Source organism: Macrobrachium nipponense, chromosome 33 (assembly GCF_015104395.2).
Source record: "Macrobrachium nipponense isolate FS-2020 chromosome 33, ASM1510439v2, whole genome shotgun sequence".
Lineage (NCBI taxonomy): Eukaryota > Metazoa > Arthropoda > Malacostraca > Decapoda > Palaemonidae > Macrobrachium > Macrobrachium nipponense.
In genome coordinates this window covers 27537506-27558220 of record NC_087219.1, presented here as the reverse complement: position 1 = coordinate 27558220, position 20715 = coordinate 27537506, and the positions used below count along the sequence as shown (strand labels likewise).

General features: G+C 35.5%; 1 protein-coding gene across 1 annotated transcript in view; it reads left to right on the top strand.

Moving 5' to 3' along the window:
- The window catches only part of LOC135203049 (fibrillin-1-like), a 141760-nt gene that overhangs the window by 94486 nt on the left and 26559 nt on the right, over positions 1 to 20715 (top strand). Inside the window, exons 13-29 of the mRNA XM_064232635.1 lie at positions 597 to 716; positions 1643 to 1858; positions 1984 to 2156; positions 7074 to 7281; positions 7524 to 7693; positions 7878 to 8090; positions 8416 to 8677; positions 8826 to 8951; positions 14564 to 14636; positions 14763 to 14941; positions 16114 to 16254; positions 16523 to 16630; positions 16820 to 17050; positions 17272 to 17796; positions 17931 to 18148; positions 19043 to 19181; positions 19501 to 19770. Of these exons, the coding sequence (XP_064088705.1) occupies positions 597 to 716; positions 1643 to 1858; positions 1984 to 2156; positions 7074 to 7281; positions 7524 to 7693; positions 7878 to 8090; positions 8416 to 8677; positions 8826 to 8951; positions 14564 to 14636; positions 14763 to 14941; positions 16114 to 16254; positions 16523 to 16630; positions 16820 to 17050; positions 17272 to 17796; positions 17931 to 18148; positions 19043 to 19181; positions 19501 to 19770 (3372 nt within the window). The remainder of the gene's footprint in view (positions 1 to 596; positions 717 to 1642; positions 1859 to 1983; positions 2157 to 7073; positions 7282 to 7523; positions 7694 to 7877; positions 8091 to 8415; positions 8678 to 8825; positions 8952 to 14563; positions 14637 to 14762; positions 14942 to 16113; positions 16255 to 16522; positions 16631 to 16819; positions 17051 to 17271; positions 17797 to 17930; positions 18149 to 19042; positions 19182 to 19500; positions 19771 to 20715) is intronic.

Genomic DNA, 20715 nt, shown 5'->3' with positions numbered 1-20715 from the left:
ATCTTGTTTTCTTGTCTAATAACTGATCCTATCATCTTCTGTAACTTTTTTCAAGTGAACAGTAGTATTCTTTGGAAGCTTGAATTTTAAGTCAGTGGCCCCTGTGGCCTTTTCCATATGATTATGGTTCATTATCTGAATAATAATAGTAATAATAATAATAAGACCTGAAAATAGAAATAAGAAGGGTGAGATATGCCAGTGAAAATTTTACCCATAATCATAACAATACTAGGCTTGATCCCAAGATTCCTGAAAATGAACCTGGAAAAGTTATGTAGATGCAAAAGTAGCTCCCGGACTCATGTGGATGAGTGTGCTCTTGGAAACAGTGCACATAGGGAGAAAAATGTTGGATTCCTAAGGAGGCAGGATGCAACCCTTAACTCTGCATAATAAAATAACTAACCCAGTCAAATAGGATGGCTGTGATAGACAAACAAAAAAATTATGATAAAAATAATAATGATGATGATGAAGATGAGTGTATTAAAATTTATTCAGTCTGCACTCATATTGAGAGGCTTTATAATGTTAAAAGGTGGATTATCTATGTATATGTTGAGTGACTGTACTGTATTTCCATTTCTTTTTAGATCTCAACGAATGCCTTTCAAATCCATGTAAGAATGGCCGTTGCATCAACAGTGATGGCAGTTTTCGATGTGAATGCCCACCAGGATTTACTCTAGGTGCAAATGGCCTTACCTGTCTTGGTAAGTGGAAGGATTCTTGTTGTTGCTTTTAGTTTAATAAACAGGCCTTATGCCTTCAGTGTATCTTGTTCAACTGACCAGCCCATAATGGTATAAGCAGATGGGTGGGTTTGTACTACCCCAATTATTGTCTATAGTAGATTCACATCAACCGTGCATTTGATGTCTAGGCCAGTCTCTCACAATGCTCCTGATTGGCTGTAGATAAGCCAATTGCAGGGCTGGAAACTCTCAGTCTCTCTCAAGAGTTCACATGGTTAAGATCTATGTCCCACCTCTCCTGAGGGATGCATCTTTCAAACGTGTATCCCTCAGGAGAAGTAGAACATACATCCTGCCTATGTGAACTCTTGAGAGAGACTTAGAGTTCCAGCCCTGTGATTGGGTTATCAACAGCCAATCAGGAGCGTTGTAAGGGACTGGCTAGACATCAAATGCATGGTTGATGTGAATCTACTATAGCAGTATACTATACATTGATTTAAAGTAGTGACGTTAAGCATACTTTATCTAGAAATGAAAAGGAAAAGGCAATTCCACTTCACTAGTGGTGGGAAATCTCCCTCTTTTAAATGGTAACATCTTGGCAAAGGGTAATGTTGGGGAAGGCAGTGGTTTGTATGTACAGTTAGATAGCTATACTGTACGCTATATACATATTCAGTTTGTAGGATATGCAACAGTGCAGTGGCCTGTTCATTGCTGATCATGAACCACCTTTAAATAAAAATCTATTTCATTGTTACAATACTGTAAATAAAAATCTATACCATTATCTTTATAATACTGTAGAGTAAATGTTAAAACATCATCAACATTTCACGTGACAGATTGATGGAAGTAGGATAATATAAGTTTTATTCTATTTTCATGTTTATATGTACATTATAGTGTATGCTGTAACTACAGTGTGTTGTTTCTTCCAGATACTAAACTGGACTTTTGTTATGCTGTCTATCGAGACGGGCAGTGCTCAAATCCATCTACAATGCCCACAACAAAATCTGCTTGCTGTTGCTGCACAGTTGTCTTGGGACAGCCCATGGGTTGGGGAACACCTTGTCAAGCATGTCCACAACCTGGGACACAGGAATTCCTCTCCCTCTGTCCACACGGATATGGTATCACTTATGAAGGAGATGGTGAGGGGATATCTATTGAATTTTTTAAGGTTTGATATGAAAGATGGAGTGCAGCAAATGTTTTTTATGCAGATGACCATTAATACTTGTCCTGATTTGAAATGTATTAATCTTAATCTTTACAGATATAAACGAGTGTGCGATGAATCCAACCATATGTCGCAACGGAGCTTGTGAAAACCTTGAAGGTGGCTATCGGTGCATCTGCAACCCTGGCTATATGGTTGATGACAGTGGTCGACAGTGTAATGACATTAACGAATGTGCTATTGATAATCTTTTGTGTGATGGTGGACAAGTAAGTTTGAAATTCTCTGCTTTGTTGAACTGTGTTTGTAAATTAGTGTATCTTAGTGTAGACGCTGCATCTAATTTGTAATTATGCTTTGCAAGAAGATACAGATACTCCTCGTTTAACGACGGGGTTCTGTTCCAGCGACCACGTCGCTGAACGCGTTATTCTCTTTATTTCGACTAATAGCATTAATTTTCAGTCATATATTATACACAGAACTAGTTTCTGACATAGCTTACTACTTGGCAAAGTTCTGACAATCCTTTTTATCAATTTATTACTCATAAATTTTAACTTCATAGTGTATAATTTTCTTTAAAATAGTGTACTTTAACACATTTAGCCTACATTACTGAGTTAGCCTACTAGTAAGTCAGTACAGTACTAAACTTTTCTCAGAATCTGCACATTATTTAGCGGTGACTTTCATATTCTAAATTTGGTATTTCATAATTATTGCTATTAGTTTGGTTGTCATTTATTTTGTTGGTAGAGAGTAGTGAGATTAAAAAATTAATGAATGAATTTCAGCTATCACAGGGCATTTGAGTGTCGCTGTCAAAACATAAAGCACAAACGCCATCTGTAGAGGAAAGCGAACACTAAACTATTCGCTAATGGGATAAACATTTTCTAGCATTGATAAAGATTTACGCTTGCACTTCTCACCTCTAGTATCATCTGATCTCATTGGTGACATATCTAATACATATGTAAATACACAGTTTTATAAAAGAAATTATCAAACTGTATCACATATAAAACTTTCAAGCATACTAAGAGTAAGGAATTTGTGCATGCCAAATGTCTCATTGTTTTGGTTAAAAGGTTTGACTTGGGAGAGACTTCTCAAGTGGAATATTTGAAAAATTTTATGTATTTTCAATTAATATAAAAAGCATATTTGACTTCACACATTTTCTTTTCATTACTAAGGATTCACACATTTTCTTTATATTACTAAGAATTATTCTCACAAAAACAAAGGAGGTATGGCATAATTTTTGCTGTCTTGAAGTTGTATACAATATGTGATGCCACCCGTTTGGCGGCACAACAAACTAATGGCGGCTGAATTAAGCCAAACCACGGGAGTTCCCAGACCATAGAATGCTGATTTTAAGAGGTTCAACTGTATAGCTTTTCTTTACAAAGTATATTAAAGCCTTATCTATTGTTTTAGCCATAGATTTCAAAGTTTTGAAAACCTTGGCTAGGCTAGTTTATTGGCACTGAATAGCATTTCTCTTGGCCACCACTGGTAGTGTTTTTATTTTCATTTCTTGGTTTTTTCTCTTCATGTTGACGTCGTAACTCCGAGTTGTTGTAAAAGAGAATGTCATTAAATGAGAAGTACCTGTATACTACAGTCCAGCCTTCTAAATCTGGACCGATTTAGCCTAATACTTGGCTAAGTTCTTACACTGCCTTTTATCATTTTATTACTAATATATTTTCACCTTATCATTTTATAACTTCATACTGTATAATTTTCTTTAAAAATACGTAGTGTACTTAACACATTTAGCCTACATTCCCGAGTTAGCTTAACTGTAAGTCAAATACAGTACTTAACCCTCTTACGCCGATTGGACGTATTAAACGTCGAGTCAAAATGTCTCCTGTATGCCGATTGGACGTATTATACGTCGACTCAAAAAAGTTTTTTTAAAATTCACGGAAAATTACTTATCAGCCTACCAGCCAAAAACTTTTGAATCCCACGCCTTGGGGGATGCTGGGAGTTCACAGATCAAGGCGTTGTTTTGTTTACCATCGTTACGCAGGCGCGCAAGCGCGAATTTCTTTCTTATCGCACTAAATAGTATCAGTGACACATCTCAAAAATTATTTTGTCACTTTGACATAATTTTTGAACCGCTTTAAATTATCCGTTACATAGAGTATTATATATGAAAATGTGCATAATTTTATGTAGAATACAACAAAAAAAATACTCATGATTGTAGCTTTTATTAGTTTTGAAATATTTTCATATAAATAACGATAAGTGCCAAAATTTCAACCTTTGGTCAACTTTGACTCTACCGAAATGGTCGAAAATTGCAATTGTAAGCTAAAACTCTTATATTTTAGTAATATTCAATCATTTACTTTCATTTTGCAATGAATTGGAAGTCTCTAGCACAATATTTCGATTTATGGTGAATTTATGAAAAAAAAAAAAATTTTCCTTACGTCCGCGCGGTAACTCTTCCGAAAAAATTAGAAATTTTTTCGTGCGATTGTCGAAATGTTTGTACCATTTAAAATTAGCCGTTACGTAAAGTTTTATATATGAAAATGTGTGCAATTTTATGTAGAATACATCAATAAAATGATTGAAGGTTGTAGCTTTTCTCGTTTTTGAAATATTTGCATATAAATCACGATAAATATAAAAAAAACCATGTTCAGTCAACTTTGACTCTACCAAAATAGTCGAAAAACGCAATTGTAAGCTAAAACTCTTACAATCTAGTAATATACAGTCATTTATCTTCATTTTGAAACAAATTCGAAGTGTCTAGCACAATATTTAGATTTATGGTGAATTTAAAAAAAAACTTACTTTCCCTCCGCGCGCCGATTCGCGGCCGCAAATCTCCGAAATGCATACGTCGCATTCTCCTAATATTGCTCCTTTTTATATTAGGCGTTTTATAGAGTTTCATATATGAAAATGTGCACAAATTCATGAAGAATACAAACAAAAATATTTGAAGGTTGTAGCTTTTCTCATTTTTGCAATATTTGCATATAAAAAATATATGTAGGAAAATTTTGACATTCGGTCAAATTTAACTCGTCCGAAATGATCGAAAACTGCAATCCTAAGCTTATAGTATCATAATATTCAATCATTTGTCTTCATTTTGAAGCAAATTGGAAGTCTCTAGAACAATATTTAGATTTATGGTAAATTTTAAAAAAAAAATTTTTTACTTCCGTGCATTACGAATTCATGCATCATTTTGTGATAATATTTTTTCTGTGTTGCTTTGATCATTTTACAATGTCTTATATATCAAAATGATTGCAATTTAGTGTTCAATACAATGAAAAAAAAGTAACTCATTAGCTTTAACCGTTTTGCGCACAGCTCCATTCAAATACAATTATGTATGAATTATTTTTTTGTCGCTACCATATATCGCATTATTTATATATGATAATGATATTTTTTTTCATTTCTGATGGTTGCATACTAAACTCCAGGCAATGTCAAAAAAAGGAGCCAAAAATGAACTCTTAATCTTGAAATCTAAGCGCGCTGTGATTTTTTGAAAAAATTATTTTTTCCGCTTCTGTGCTCACTCCAAACCCGCCTCGGCATACGGGAGACGTTTTGGTTTTTAGGGCTTAGGCGTAAGAGGGTTAACTTATTTTAGAATTCGCAGAATAATGTGACTGTCATATCTTAAATTTACTATCTTCATAGTTATTGCTATTAGTTTCTTTGTCATTTGTATTGATTGTAGAGGGTAATGAGAGCTTATCCCAGGTCCTGCACTACTTCCATAGTGCTCACAGGACCCCCATTATCAAATTTAATAGCTTATTCGTCAAATGTATTTAATCCCACTGCAAATTCCAAATTCACTGTTTGATCTTCCATATCATAGCATCGATTAAGCAAAACTATTTTAAGTTTCTTTTTGAAAACTTCAAATCCTCAATCTGCCTCAGTTCAAGAGGAATTTTGTTGTATAATCAAGGAGCTGCATATTTAAAGGCTATGGAGCCACAGTTTGAGGAAAAACACAGCTGTACCAACTTGAAACCATCTGTAACTAGTCTTGTACCAAGTAGATTTATTGGTTTTATAAACTGCAGTGGGTCCCTCAAATACCGAGGAAAGCCTGTCTTAACAACTTGATGGGTCAAAACACATAACTTGAATGTTATTCTGGCCTTCACTGGGAGCCAGTGCAAGTCAATTAAGACAGGGGTAATCCTGTCCCATGGATTATTAGTCAAGCAGCTCTATTCATAATTTTCATAATTTTCCGCAGTCTCTTGATAAAGATTTACGCTTGCATTTCTTACCTCTAGCATCATCTGATCTCATGGGTGGCATGTCAAATGGTTAAGTTAATATTGAAAACATATTTGACTTCCCACATTTTCATTACTAACAATTATTTTCATAAAAACAAAGAGATATGGCAATTTTTTGCTGTCGGAAAGTTGTAAACAATATGTGGTGCTGTCCTTGTGGCCTTGTAATGTACTAAAGGTGGCTGATTCAAAATCGAGTCGAATCATGGGAGTTCCTGGACCACAGAATGCCAGTTTTAAGAGGTTTGGCTGTATTAAATTCTGTTAATGCAATGGAAATTGGTTAACATTTTATTATTCGAGTGATTCTGCAGAATATCAAGGCCCAGTTTTTTTATATACCATTTAGTACTTAAATTTGTTTTCAAACATTTATCAAGTAAGAAAGGATAACATCTTGTAATGAGAAAATCCTGAATTTTGAGTGCATGAAAATAAAGCATAAAACCCATTTCAGAACTTTGACATTGATTACATTGAAGGCCTCTCATTTGTCATTTTCTGATAAGTTTAATCTCATTAGTGTTAATACTTCTGTCTTTGCACATGGGTCTTGTGATTTTGTCAAATATTGTTGAAAATGATGTTTTTAGATCAGACTCCTCTATTTTAAGTTAGGTGTAGGATGATGTTTTCTTCTCTTTTTTCTGACTTGAGTTCTTTTAGCCAGAATGCTCATTTTGGTAAGGGACATCACGTATGCCCTTTATCCTGGATTTTTTCAACCTTCCTACTAGTAGTCTTTTTCTGGCTGTTTCCATACATACTATTTTTCTGACATGACTGAGAGTCATTAAAAGTCAATAGGATTGTGATTGATGTATGATCATGAGAATTATCCAAATGCTTTCATTTCAGTGCCGCAATACGCCAGGGAGCTATCAGTGCATATGTCCTGCAGGCACACAGTTGAACACAAACACTCATGTGTGTGAGGATGTGGATGAGTGTACAGAGCTGGGGGAGGATGCATGTGTTGGAGGCACATGCATCAATGTCATCGGCTCCTACAGGTGCGAGTGTGACGAAGGGACCATCCTCGACTCAACCGGCAGGTACTGCATTGGTAAGATGCATTTATGCTTGCAAAATGAGATAGTACGTCATCAGTAAAGCATGTGTGGTTTTATCAGATGATTTAAGTGCATAAACTGGCAAAGCTGTGTTTTATTGTTTTGGTTTGGTTGATATCTACTACATTACTGTACATTGATCATTTATTGTGCATCTTTAAATTTACACTGTCTGGTTATTTGTACATAAATAAAACCTTATGTATACATACTGTATTTTGTGTGTAATTCCCAGACAATCGCCGAGGATCATGCTGGACAAAAGTTAAGGATGGCCGCTGCGAAAATAACCTCCCGAAACTTACTCTGAAATCCGAGTGCTGTTGCACCATTGGAAAAGCTTGGGGTTCTCCATGTGAAGTCTGTAATCCTGCAGATTGTGATTGCCCCATTGGGTTTGCTAAGGTTTGTGCTGGTGTGTACTAATTTACCTGTTCGTGGAACTTATTTTTATTCGTGTCTGTGTACTGCTAAGATTTCTGTCTTTTCAGAGTAGTGGAAGGAATTCCCTACCTTTGAAGTTGACTTGTGATAGTGCTTTGGGTTGAAAATCATTTCTTCCTCCATTGATTTCTATTTGCTCTTGCAGGTTGATGGAAAGAAATGCTTAGATATTGATGAATGTCAGTTGAATCCTACCATATGCCAAGGAGGAGGTGAATGTGTCAATACAGAGGGATCCTTCACGTGTAATTGTCCACCTGGCTTGACATTAGATGAAACAAAGACCAAGTGCTTGGACCTTCGAAAAGAAACTTGTTTCCTAGGCTACAGAAATGGAATTTGCACAAAGGAGCTTGAGGTATAGTAAATTACAGAATTTCATTTTAGTATGCAAAGTACGTGAAAGATTATTTGCACATGGTCTTTATGTTATAGTGTTATTGTATGCCATTTATAAGGGAAAGATCTGTTGTTTTTTCTAGTCCCTTAGCATTGTTTCAAGAGGAAGTGAAGGATACTCTGACAAGAACAAATGGGTAGATCTCTGTAGAATCGATATGTTTGAACAGTCTTATAAAAACTTGAGTTGCCATAACTTGTACAGTAAAGCTTCCTGTTACTAAAAGGGAAAGAATTGTTGTCGTGGACATCTTCAACTTGAGTTCCTTGTGTCCAACTTCCAGGGCTTGTTTAGAAAGTCAACCTGCTGCTGCACTGTAGGAAAAGCTTGGGGAGATGCCTGTGAACCATGTCCACGACCTGGTACAGAGATATTTGATGAGTTGTGCCCAAAGAGCTACGGCTATGATGGAAGAAAGGATGTCAATGAGTGCACCATGTACCCTGACATGTGTGACAATGGTCGGTGTAGAAATTCGATCGGGTCATTCTCTTGCCGTTGCAACCAGGGATATGCTCTAGATGAAGATGGGATCAAGTGCACAGGTCTCTTATGAAGATTATATTTTTGAAATAATGTCTTGTGACAGCATTAATACCTTTGTAAAACTTGATTTATCTTTGATAATGAACCACATTGAATTTTGAAAGATTGATCATTTAAATGTATTTTTTTCATTCTCTTCATCAACAGATATTGACGAGTGCAGCATCATGCGAGGAGTTTGTGGCAATGGAACTTGTCAGAATACAGCTGGAAATTTCATCTGCGACTGTGACGAGGGCTTTGAATCTACCATGATGATGCAAGTTTGCATGGGTGAGCTACGGTATAGAACACTATTTTCAACTTGGTTGATTTTTATTTTAATCTTTACCATTATTTGTTGACCGTGGTACTGCAATAATTGGATATTTATAAGGGGTTGTAAATGTTGGAAGTTGTTAATCTACTGTACTAAGGTTCATATAATTGGGGAAGGTATGATATGTAAGAAACTTTTAGAGTAATGTTGATAGGTCATGAGTCAACACTAAAAAGAACTGGTGGTATTTTATTAATAGATTTTCCATTTCTTGTCAAGTGTATTATATATTTAGGGGGGCTGTGTGAAAAATGTTTCAATAGATATTCATTTTATACTGTTTTTGGTTTTGAATTAGTGTTAGTACTGTAACAAGAAAGTTAAGTCCAAGGTGATACTCAAAATGTTTTCATTTATGTCTCATAAAGAAGTACATCATTAGATCTTATAACAAAGTGTGATTAAATTACTGTATAGTCCTAAGTTATTTCCTACCTAGATGCAGACCTGTATTTTTTAGCTGTACAGTGCTCCCCTCCCCCCTATTTTTATGGGGGATAGGTTCCAGAACCTACTGTGGAAATGCAAAAATCCCCTCTAATAATGCTTATAACTGGCATATAACTGCCAGATACCCTTTACCCTGTAAACTAAAATACTTACAACAGCCTATTTTAATATTTCACTGCATAATTTGAGAGATCAAATAAAAATATACTGTAAAGTATCTCATTAAAATAATATAATTTCAAACAAAAATACATTCCAAACCATCTTCCCAAAACACCCAAAGTAACCTTACATTACAGTACTCTTCTACTACTGTCACTCGTAAGTAGGCTGCATACTCCCTTAAAACATTTATAACTGCCTATTTCAATAGTTCATAACCAACTGGACTGTTTAAAAATATGCCTCAAACTATAATCTCAGAACACCCTAATATCATTTCAAAGTCATGTTACAAAATGAAGTACCACCCTAGAACTGTTACACTTAACCCTTAAACGCCGAAGTGGTAAAATAAAAATTGTCTCCCGTGTGCCGGAGGTGTTTCGGAGTGAGCGCGGAAGCGGAAAAAATATTTTTTTCAAAAAATCACAGCGCACTTAGTTTTCAAGATTAAGAGTTCATTTTTGGCTCCTTTTTTTTTCATTGGCTGAAGTTTAGTATGCAACCATCAGAAATTTAAAAAAGTATCATTATCATATATAAATAATGCGATATATGATAGCGCAAAAACGAAATTTCATATATAATTGTATTCAAATCTCGCTGTGCGCAAAACGGTTAAAGGTAACAAGTTACTTTTTTTTCGTTGTAATGTACACTAAATTGCAATCATTTTGGTATATAACACATTGTAAAACTATAAAAGCAACACAGAGAGAATATCATCATAATATAATGCATGAATTCGTAATGCGCTGACGTAAACAAATATTTTTTTCAAAAATTCACCATAAATCTAAATATTGTCCTAGAGACTTCCAATTTCTTTCAAAATGAAGACAAATGATTGAATATTACTATACTGTAAGAGTATTAGCTTACAATTGCAGTTTTCGACCATATCTGACAAGTTAAAGTTGACCAAATGTCGAATTTTTTTATTTATTTTTATTTATATACAATTATTTTAAAAATTAGAAAAGCTACAACCTTCAAATATTTTTCGTTTTATTCTACATGAAATTGCGCACATTTTCATATATAAAACTCTATGAAATGCCTAATATGAAACGGAGCAAATATTCCGAGAATGGGACGTACGCATTTCGGAGATTTGTGGCGGAGAATCCGCGCGCGGAGGGAAGGAAAGTTTTTTTTTTAAATTCACCATAAATCTAAATATTGTGCTAGAGACTTCGAATTTGTTTCAAGATGAAGATAAATGACTGAATATTACTAGACTGTAAGAGTTTTAGCTTACAATTGCGTTTTTCGACCATTTCGGTAGAGTCAAAGTTGACCGAACGTGGTTTTTTTTTTCTATTTATCGTGATTTATATGCAAATATTTCGAAAATGAGAAAAGCTACAACCTTCAATTATTTATTGTTGTATTCTACATGAAATTGCGCACATTTTCATATATAAAACTTTATGTAACGGCTAATTTAAAATGGTGCAAACATTACCACAATCGCACGTATGATTTTTTCGGAAGAGTTACCACGGGGACGTAAAGAAAATGTTATTTTTTTCATAAATTCACCATAAATCGAAATATTGTGCTAGACACTTCCAATTTGTTGCAAAATGAAGGTAAATGATTGAATATTACTAGAATATAAGCATTTTAGCTTACAACTGCGTTTTTCGACCATTTCGGTAGAGTCAAAGTTGACCGAAGGTTGAAAATGTGTCACTTATCATTTTTTATATGAAAATATATCAAAACTGATAAAAGCTACAACCATGGGTTGTTTTTAGTTGTATTCTACATGAAATTGCGCACATTTCCATATATAAAACTTTATGTAACGGCTAATTTTAAAATGGTGCAAACATTACCACAATCGCATGTATGATTTTTTTCGGAAGAGTTACCGCGCGGACGTAAGGAAAGAGTTTTTTCATAAATTCACCATAAATCGAAATATTGTGCTAGAGACTTCCAATTAGTTGCAAAATTAAGGTAAATGATTGAATATTACAAAAATATAAGAGTTTTAGCTTACAATTGCGTTTTTTGACCATTTCGGTAGAGTCAAAGTTGACTGAAGGTTGAAATTTTGGCACTTATTGTTATTTATATGAAAATATCTCAAAACTGATAAAAGCTACAATCATGAGTATTTTTTTGTTGTATTCCACATAAAAATGTGCACATTTTCATATATAATACTTCATGTAACGGCTAATTTAAAATGGTACAAAAATTATGTCAAAGTGACGAAATAATTTCCGAGATGTGTCACAGATACTTTTTAGTGCGGCAAGAAAGAAATTCGCGCTTGCGCGCCTGCGTAACGATTGTAAACAAAATAACACCTTGATCCGTGAACTCCCACCATCCCCCAAGGCGCGTGATTCAAGAATTTTCGGCTGGTAGGCCTAAAAGTATTTTTCCGTGAATTTAAAAAAAAACCTTTTGTATGTCGATGTAAAATACGTCCAGTCGGCACCCGAGAGACAAAAAATGTCGACATAAAATATGTCCAGTCGGCGTTTAAGGGTTAATTATCCCTTATCATTCAGACATGCAGCACATTTTCTTTGGCCCAAGGAATCGTTCTGTGCATGCTACGCATCATTCACTGGCCGTACATTTTACATATAGTATTGATATTTTCCTGCGTTGTAAGATTATTTTGAAATGATGTTTACTGTATAGCTACATACTTTAGGATAGTATTATTGTAAAGAATATCTAAAATATGTGGATAGTTTAGAACGATGGGACACAGCCCTCCAAAGAGAAAGCTACGCTTGTATGACATGTTAGTATTTTCATGATTACTTACAAATACATTTACAATAAAAGAATTATTTATACTACAGTAAGTTCATGTTTTACGTCGTTTTGTGGGTAGTCTTCGCCATCTCGCATAAATTTATTAAAACATTCTTGTGCCATCATTCTCATAACAAAATTTCTCTGTGACATAATCTCTCTCTCTCTCTCTCTCTCTCTCTCTCTCTCTCTCTCTCTCTCTCTCTCTCTCTCTCTCTCTCTCTCTCTCTCTCTCTCTCTCTCTCTCTCTCTCTCTCTCTCTCTCTCTCTCTCTCTCTCTCTCTTGCTGTGGTGGTGTTTAACACTCGCCCCAGGTTTATACCGACACCCACCTTTTTTTATAGGTGAGCGAGTCAGAGAGTTCTGACATGTCCAATTTAGCAGTTCTCTGGTATTATAGCAATATTTTACTAGAAATAACGCTAAACGGACTTATTTAACAGAGCGACACGGCCGAGCCCAGAAATATATTTAGAGTTGACCCCTGCTATTCACAGACTCACAATTCACGGACTCTCTTATTCACAGATTTTTCTATGGGCCGTATATACCCATTATTCGCGGAACGTTTGCCTATTTGCAGTATTTTTCACTAAGAAATATTCATTAATGACTTTATTTTCATATCATTTTCGTGAATAAATGCACTTTTTGTGATGAAACTAGTAAACACCTCAGGTATAAGCCTTTTTAGTGTTTTAACAGGGTTTAAGGGTTTTTTGTGTTTTAACAATCAAAATAGGGAGTTCTAAGTGTTTTTCAAGGGTTTTTTGTATTCGCAGATTTTAGCTATTTGTGGGAGTGGTCAAGTACCCATCCCCCTTGAATACGGGTGGTCTACTGTAGTCATGAAAGTAAAATGAAAATACAGTAATTAGTGAACTTTGCTGTATGTTAAATTCACAAATTAGTGAAATTGCCCATGTGAACAAGTGAATAATGTGTTCCACAAAAATCTGTAACAAAATGAGATGCTGAAATATGAAGCAATTACACATGGGGAGGCACTGTAGTATGATATTGCAAGGGTATATTTCTACTCTTCCCTTTGCTGGATTGTTGGAGAAAGAGCACAAAGTATACCTGTGTGAAGAATTTTTATATTGCACATTACATGTTAACGCCTACCTTTCTTAGGTGAACTTGCAATAAAAAGGCCTTCTTTCAATACTATTACTTGCCAGACCCCAATCTCCTATTCATAACATGATTCAAATGTGGGAGGAAATGACTACCCACCCGAAAATAAGACTAGGGCCAGTTTAGAACAGTTTCACTGAATAGTCCTGTGGTGTAACTTTGTTTGGGTCAAATCCAAGGAAACATTTCAGTTGTGGTTTTCTCTTGCAAATCACATGCATTGATTGCATACTTAGGCCCACAAGAAAAGAGATGGTGGTAGGAAATTGCCACGAAATAGTAAGAGAAGTTTGCTGTGTGTCTGAGTTGGAAGTAAAGCAGAATTCTGGGTGTTTTTTTTGGCAATAAATATGATTTAATAATGCCTACTGAAGATGACTTATAGAAGGGAAAGCAAGATTAACTCTTTTAATCGTCTGTTGCACCTTCACCTCATCGATGTGCTTCATCTCAACTTCTGGAGAGGATTCATGTTTATTTTATTGTATTGTTCTAACCATTCCTCATGTAAGCTGTGATATATAAGCTCAGTTTTATTTTGCATTAGCTTATCTCTTTCTTAATTTTGAAAGTAAGACTTTGAGGATTTATTATAACAACTTTATTAATGCACTGTTTAATTATTTCTTTACCATTTTCTTCATTGTTCCTTAACTGGAGTTTCCTGTCCTCTTCCATAAATATCTCTACAACCTTTTCCCAACAGTATAACTAAATTAAGGGACCTGAAATGTGTGATGATTAGGTTGATCAAAGACTAAACATGATTTTGATCAATTTTGCATTAATTTTGTTAGTGTAGAGATGACGTAAAAGATGAATTTTACCATAATGTGAATTGTTTCCAAGAGCTGTTGCATGACCTTCATATACACTCACACCATAATTTATGAAAGTTGATATTTCATCCAAAAATGCAGTCCATATTTTGCATACTTTTTCCATATTTGTATGGCAGTCTGGTAATTCATGCCATACTTCTAATGCCTTGTAAGAGAGTAAGCTACCACATCAATATTTCTTGCAGATATTAATGAATGTGAGAGAATCCCTGGTTTGTGCCGAGGAGGACGCTGTATCAATACCCCTGGAAGTTTCAGGTGAGATATTTGGTGACATAAAATGCTCATAGCATTGATTATTGTGCAGGTCTTATGACATTAGCTAGAATGTCTTTGCAAGCTCCAGAATGTATCTTAAATGGGGCATCTTCATTTGCTCCGCAGATGTGAGTGCCCACCTGGCCACGAGCTAGCACCTGATCAGCGTTATTGCAAAGACATAGATGAGTGCTCTAGAACTTCGGGGATTTGTTCAAACGGCGTTTGCGAAAATATGATGGGAACTTATCAGTGCATGTGTAATGATGGATACCAACAGACAGGCCAGAAATCCCATTGTGAAGGTAAATATAGAAGATGAAATCTAACTTTATACATGGAGCATTTTTTTTTTCAAATGTTTAGAATTATGTGCATGTACAGGGAGAGAGAGTGGTGTAACCCCCCACATGAAAGTGTGGGTGTACATGTGTGTGTGTTTGTATGAGTACATACATATACTGGTAGGTGTGAGACTGTCTTGTAAGTACATACGTATAGTTATGATTTATTTTAACACTAACACCAGATTGAGCTGCTTTGGTCTTAGACAAATAATATAAAAAATTCCATACATAATGTAAAGGCTAATATGTATGTACATGGTAAAAAATAACTTATATGAAAATATTATTTTTAAAAATGAATATAGTAAATATATTGCAAGTTATTTTGTCAACAGTAATAACATGAAGCACTATATGCAAAAAGTATACGTAGGTGTATAAACTCAAAATAGGTTGTTCATGTCATGAGCTTCATTAAAAAGATGCCAAATTATATTTTAGCATGAGAACTCATTGTAAATTGCTAATCTATATTACTTGAATAAGTCATAACTATTTGTCAAAATAATTTTCAATTACACGGCATAATCCCATCATTCTTGTGTTAGTCCACTGAAATAGTTTATTGTGATAAAAGGCAGTTTTATATAAGTAATTAACCAAGTAATTATGTAGCCATACATTTTCAACCACAACAGCTTAAAAATTCAAAATGTGCGGTAACACTTTGATTGTTTTGTGTAGGTTAACCCCACCCACTGTCAGGGAAGAAGAGGAACAACGTAGCAAAGAGAAAAAACACATAATCATAGCCCTCCCTCCTCCCCTCGCATGGACATCAGAGCACAAAATGAATTGAGTTCTTTGCTATGTTGTTCCTCTTCCCTGAAAATGGATGAAGTTAACCACCTGCACAAATCAATGTAAGCGTTACTGCAATTTTTGACATTTTTAGGCTGCAATGGTTGAAAACCTATGGCTATGTAATTACTCACTAAGTTTATATAAGACTATTTTATCATAGGTCTTTTTTTTTGCAATATGAAGTACTGAATATGAAAAAAATAAATTTTATGGAAAAATTCAAGACTAATATACTCCTCTGAAAAGAATCCAGAACTGTTCACATTAACATGCAGTTAATACTACTATATTATAATAATTTTGGTAGCATTTTCGTTGGTTCGCAGACATAGACGAGTGCGGTGTGAACAACGGTGGCTGTGACGACATTTGCATCAACACTCCGGGAGCTTTCTCTTGCTCATGCTCAACTGGATACATGCTCCTATTGGATGGACGCTCCTGCGCTGATGTTGACGAATGCAAAGGTTGGCCCTCTTCCATGTCATATCATCATCATTGTTGTAAGCTAGTGTTGCTAGATTGACCTGCGCACTCTACGCCAAATTTAAAGGTTTGCCAATTTCTGGATACATCTAAATCATCATTCATATTAGAATTTTAATGTCCAAGGTTTCATTATGCATCAAGCTGCTATTTTGATAGAATTTATCTTACTGTTTTAAGCATTTAATTTCCCTAGAGGTTTGGTTTTGCTTGCACATTTAATAGGTCTTTTTTTTGACATTTTCATAGAGAAGTCAGCAATCTGCTCTGGAGGTGTTTGCAATAATGCACCTGGCACATACATGTGCGCCTGTGATGGAGGACTTATTCCCGATACAGAAGGTCCAGGATGTTTGGGTGAGACTTTTGTGTTTTCAGGATTCATGCAGGATTTGTTTACTTCATATATAAATCAATCCACTGTACTGTATTATTAATCCATAGGTACACATTTTCATAAAGAATAATTTGATCCATGAGTAGCCGGTGAATTATTTTCTCTATCCAGCATAAAAGGTTATTATTTCAAGATTATGATTATTGCAGATGTTGATGAGTGTGAGATGAATCCAAACCTCTGCCAGAATGGAAAGTGTGACAATGTGGTAGGATCCTTTGCCTGTAGGTGTGAAGATGGCTATAGTGTCAAAACACAACTCGGCCCAGGCTGCACCGATGACGATGAGTGCTCAATGGGTACTTTTCAGTGCGATCCTAATGCCGAATGCATTAATATTGATGGTACTTATGACTGCCGTTGTAAGGATGGTTTTACAGGTAAGATATCTGTGCTCTTGATGAATTCAGTATGGAGTGTTACTCTATGAGTAAGAGTATTACTAACGCTCCATTATTGCCGAGATTTTAGCTGTTTGTATGTGCGATTATTTCCTGATCAGATTACTAAAGTCTTTTTGTATTCATTACATATTCTGTGATTTTGAGCTTTTTGCTAAGATATATTTTATGAGCTGTTTATTGTTTTTTCTTTATCATAGGCAATGGGAAGACGTGCCGTGATGTCAACGAATGTCTCACAAATAATGGAGGCTGTGATCGTGATGCCCAGTGTATTAATACTGATGGTTCTTTCAAGTGCATGTGTGATGCTGGTTTCCGAGGAGATGGATTTTTCTGTGAGGACATTGATGAGTGTACCCACGACCCAACACTGTGTGAAAATGGCCAGTGTCTCAACTACCCTGGATCCTTCCAGTGTGATTGTGAAATGGGTTTCATGCATCCTGATCCTCACAATGAACAGTCTTGTGTGGATATCGATGAATGTGACATGTTCAGCAACTTGTGTGTCTTCGGCCAGTGTGAAAATATCTTCGGAATGTTCCGATGCATCTGCGACGAAGGTTACCATCTGGATGAAACGGGAGGAAACTGCACTGATATTAATGAGTGTGAGAACCCTGATATATGTCAGTATGGCACATGTATCAATCAGCAAGGAACACATGTATGTGAATGCCCACCTCATTTTGAACTTATCAGTACTGGTGATGGCTGTGTAGGTAAGTCCCTTATATAGTATTTTCTGTAGTTTGTGATCTACAAGTAAAATACGGGTATTTCGAGATAGTATAGGTTTTTAGGACAAAAGACTTCTAGATATGTGAGTAATTCTTTTCTTTCCTTTTTTGCTCAGACCGTAGAGAAGGAGAATGCTACTTAGATGTTGTTAATGTAAGAGGTGGCCGTGGCCTTTGTCGAGAACCTTTAGGAGACCCAGTAACTAGGGCTACATGCTGCTGTTCCGTTGGTAAAGCTTGGGGACCTCTTTGTGAAGTTTGCCCACGAGAAGATACAGAGGAATACAAGAAACTGTGCCCTAATGGAAAAGGCTTCAGGCCAAATAGTATCACTGTAAGTTTGATAGATAGAATGACATTTATTATCCATCATGAACAAAGAGGTGTTTTGTGAATAAATTTCCTTAATTCATGACAGATATGATTATGAAAATACAAAGCATAATAGTGTTACATACCACCTCCACCTGTATTAGAGATGAGAAAGTTGAGGTACAGAGACAGAGATCTTGGTCTGTAACCCAACTCTGTTCAGTAGCTCAGTAACTGCCTTGACATTGATACTGAAGGCCTAAATCAGGCATCCATAATGTAGTGTAGACTATGGATTTTGCCCTAAAATTATTATTAATTTGAATCAAATGCTCATCAAAGTTTTGTCTAGAGCTGTAGGATATACTGTTAGGTAAGTTTATTTAAGGGGTCAAATAGATTTAAAGAAGAGAGGGCAGGAAGAAGGGGAGTGCAGATAAGGGCGATGTCTCACCTACTGCTTATGAGTAGCCTAACTTTGCAGAATCCATAGGTAAATAAAATCTATAGAAGCCACTGAAACAAGAAAAATATGCTAAGGATGTCCTATGACATGTTTTGTTTGAATTACACCCGTAAGGGCTGCAATTTTAACTAGCAAAATGTTTAACTTGAAATCCAAACTGTTTATTGTTCCGTCATAATCAAGTTCTGTTTCACCACACACAAGAAATCCAACAAATATGTACATGGCATTGTAGGATCAACTATGTACATATTTGCAAATAGTATTTAGTATTGCATGTGTAGCACATGTATTCATTATCATGATGAACGAAAGAATATTTCCTTTTCGGTTGCTTATTATCAATGGTTATATAAGAAACTTTAGATTTACTTTTTTGCTCATTTAAAGCTACGTATATATAATTTGGGATAGTACTCTATATGTACTTGAATTTTTTTTCATTAAAAGGTTATCTTGGAAGACATTGATGAGTGTGCAGAGATGGAGAATTTGTGTGGCAATGGCCGGTGTTCCAACACTTTTGGCTCCTTCATGTGTTCATGTTACAGAGGGTACTCACTCAACAGTGAAGGTTCCCTGTGTGAAGGTTAGTTCATTACTCTTGCCAAGTATATCAGGATAGAAGTTTTCTTTTAATGAAGTTGATTCTTTTCATCACCGATCTGAAGTAAAATCCTTTTCTGAATATTAGGAATTATCACTTGAAATTAAGGTTAGATTTTGATTGCTTCTATGCTTCTTACTTGTTTGTTGAGCTTTTGCTCCTGAGCCAGAAAATGAGGTGATTAGTCTTTCCAGTCCTCATTTTTATAGAGTTTTTAATAAATGGTCATTAAGATCAAATTAAACCTTCAGAGGAAGCAAAATAGAATAAAGCTACATTCTTTTGCTATGACTGTTTTCAGATATTGATGAGTGTGCTGACCAAACCAAATGTAAGAATGGCAGATGTATTAACACAATCGGCGGATTTGAATGCCAGTGTCCAGAAGGATACATGCTGCTCCCCAACAGAGCGGAATGCATTGACATGAGGCAAGAAACGTGCTACATGGAATACGATGATGGAAACTGCACATTCCCCATGAGGTCAGACATTACTCGAATGAAGTGTTGCTGCTCAATGGGCAAAGCTTGGGGTTTCACTTGCGAGCCCTGCCCCACTAAGGGTTCATGTAAGTACTTGATAACAATCGTGTCATCTGCCACTCATTTTGTTATGTTAATTTCATATGTACTATTTGATGTCAGTGAAAAACAGTAATGCTAAGTAAGGCAGAGTTTGCATGTCAGAAACAAGGTAAGGTTGGTAAAAAATAATACAGTAGTATTTGTGAATATTATTGGCTTTTGTGTCACGATGATTTTTTTTAGAAATCAAACAAAATGATGGCTTTGGAATGATGTCCCTTTGGCTAAGTATTTGAGAAGGATCAAAATGCTGGAGTATTTTTATGATTCATGTGATTTACACAGAGGTTTTTGGGATTACTTATGTCTGCTTATGTTATTTTCCCTTTTTAAATTTGTTTTCAGCAATTCGATTAAATGAGTTTATGTAAAAAATACTGGAAATGTTGTTAATTGCATATACAGTAATATCTTGACATACGAGCGCACCAACATACGAGCATTCCGAGATACGAATCAGCTTCCAAGCAAAATTTTGTATTGAGATACGAGCACACTTACAGATGATAATGCTTGATGTCTGAGTGCTTGGGAGCACTCTAAACTCTCTTCATTTGTTCAGTTCATGTGGTCGTCGACTTCCGTACACATTTCCCAGGCATCTCCTGTGTTGTGTTTGTATTATTTATGTAATTTTCATTGTACATTTGTGAAAATTATTTGTAATAAGTGATGGGTCCTAAGAAAGCAAATGGTAAGGTTGGCAGTGAGAAGAAAAAATGCATGATGATGATGGAGATGAAGCATGGTGTCTGCGTGAGTGAGTTAGCATGTGATTACTAGCGGAGTACATGATGATATGTACAATCTTCAAACAGAAGGATGCTATCAAGAGCACAAAGGCTTCCAAAGGCATGACTATCATGTCTTCACACGCCACTGTTAGCTGCTATTGTCTGTCTTGACAGTAAGAACTCATAATAAAACCA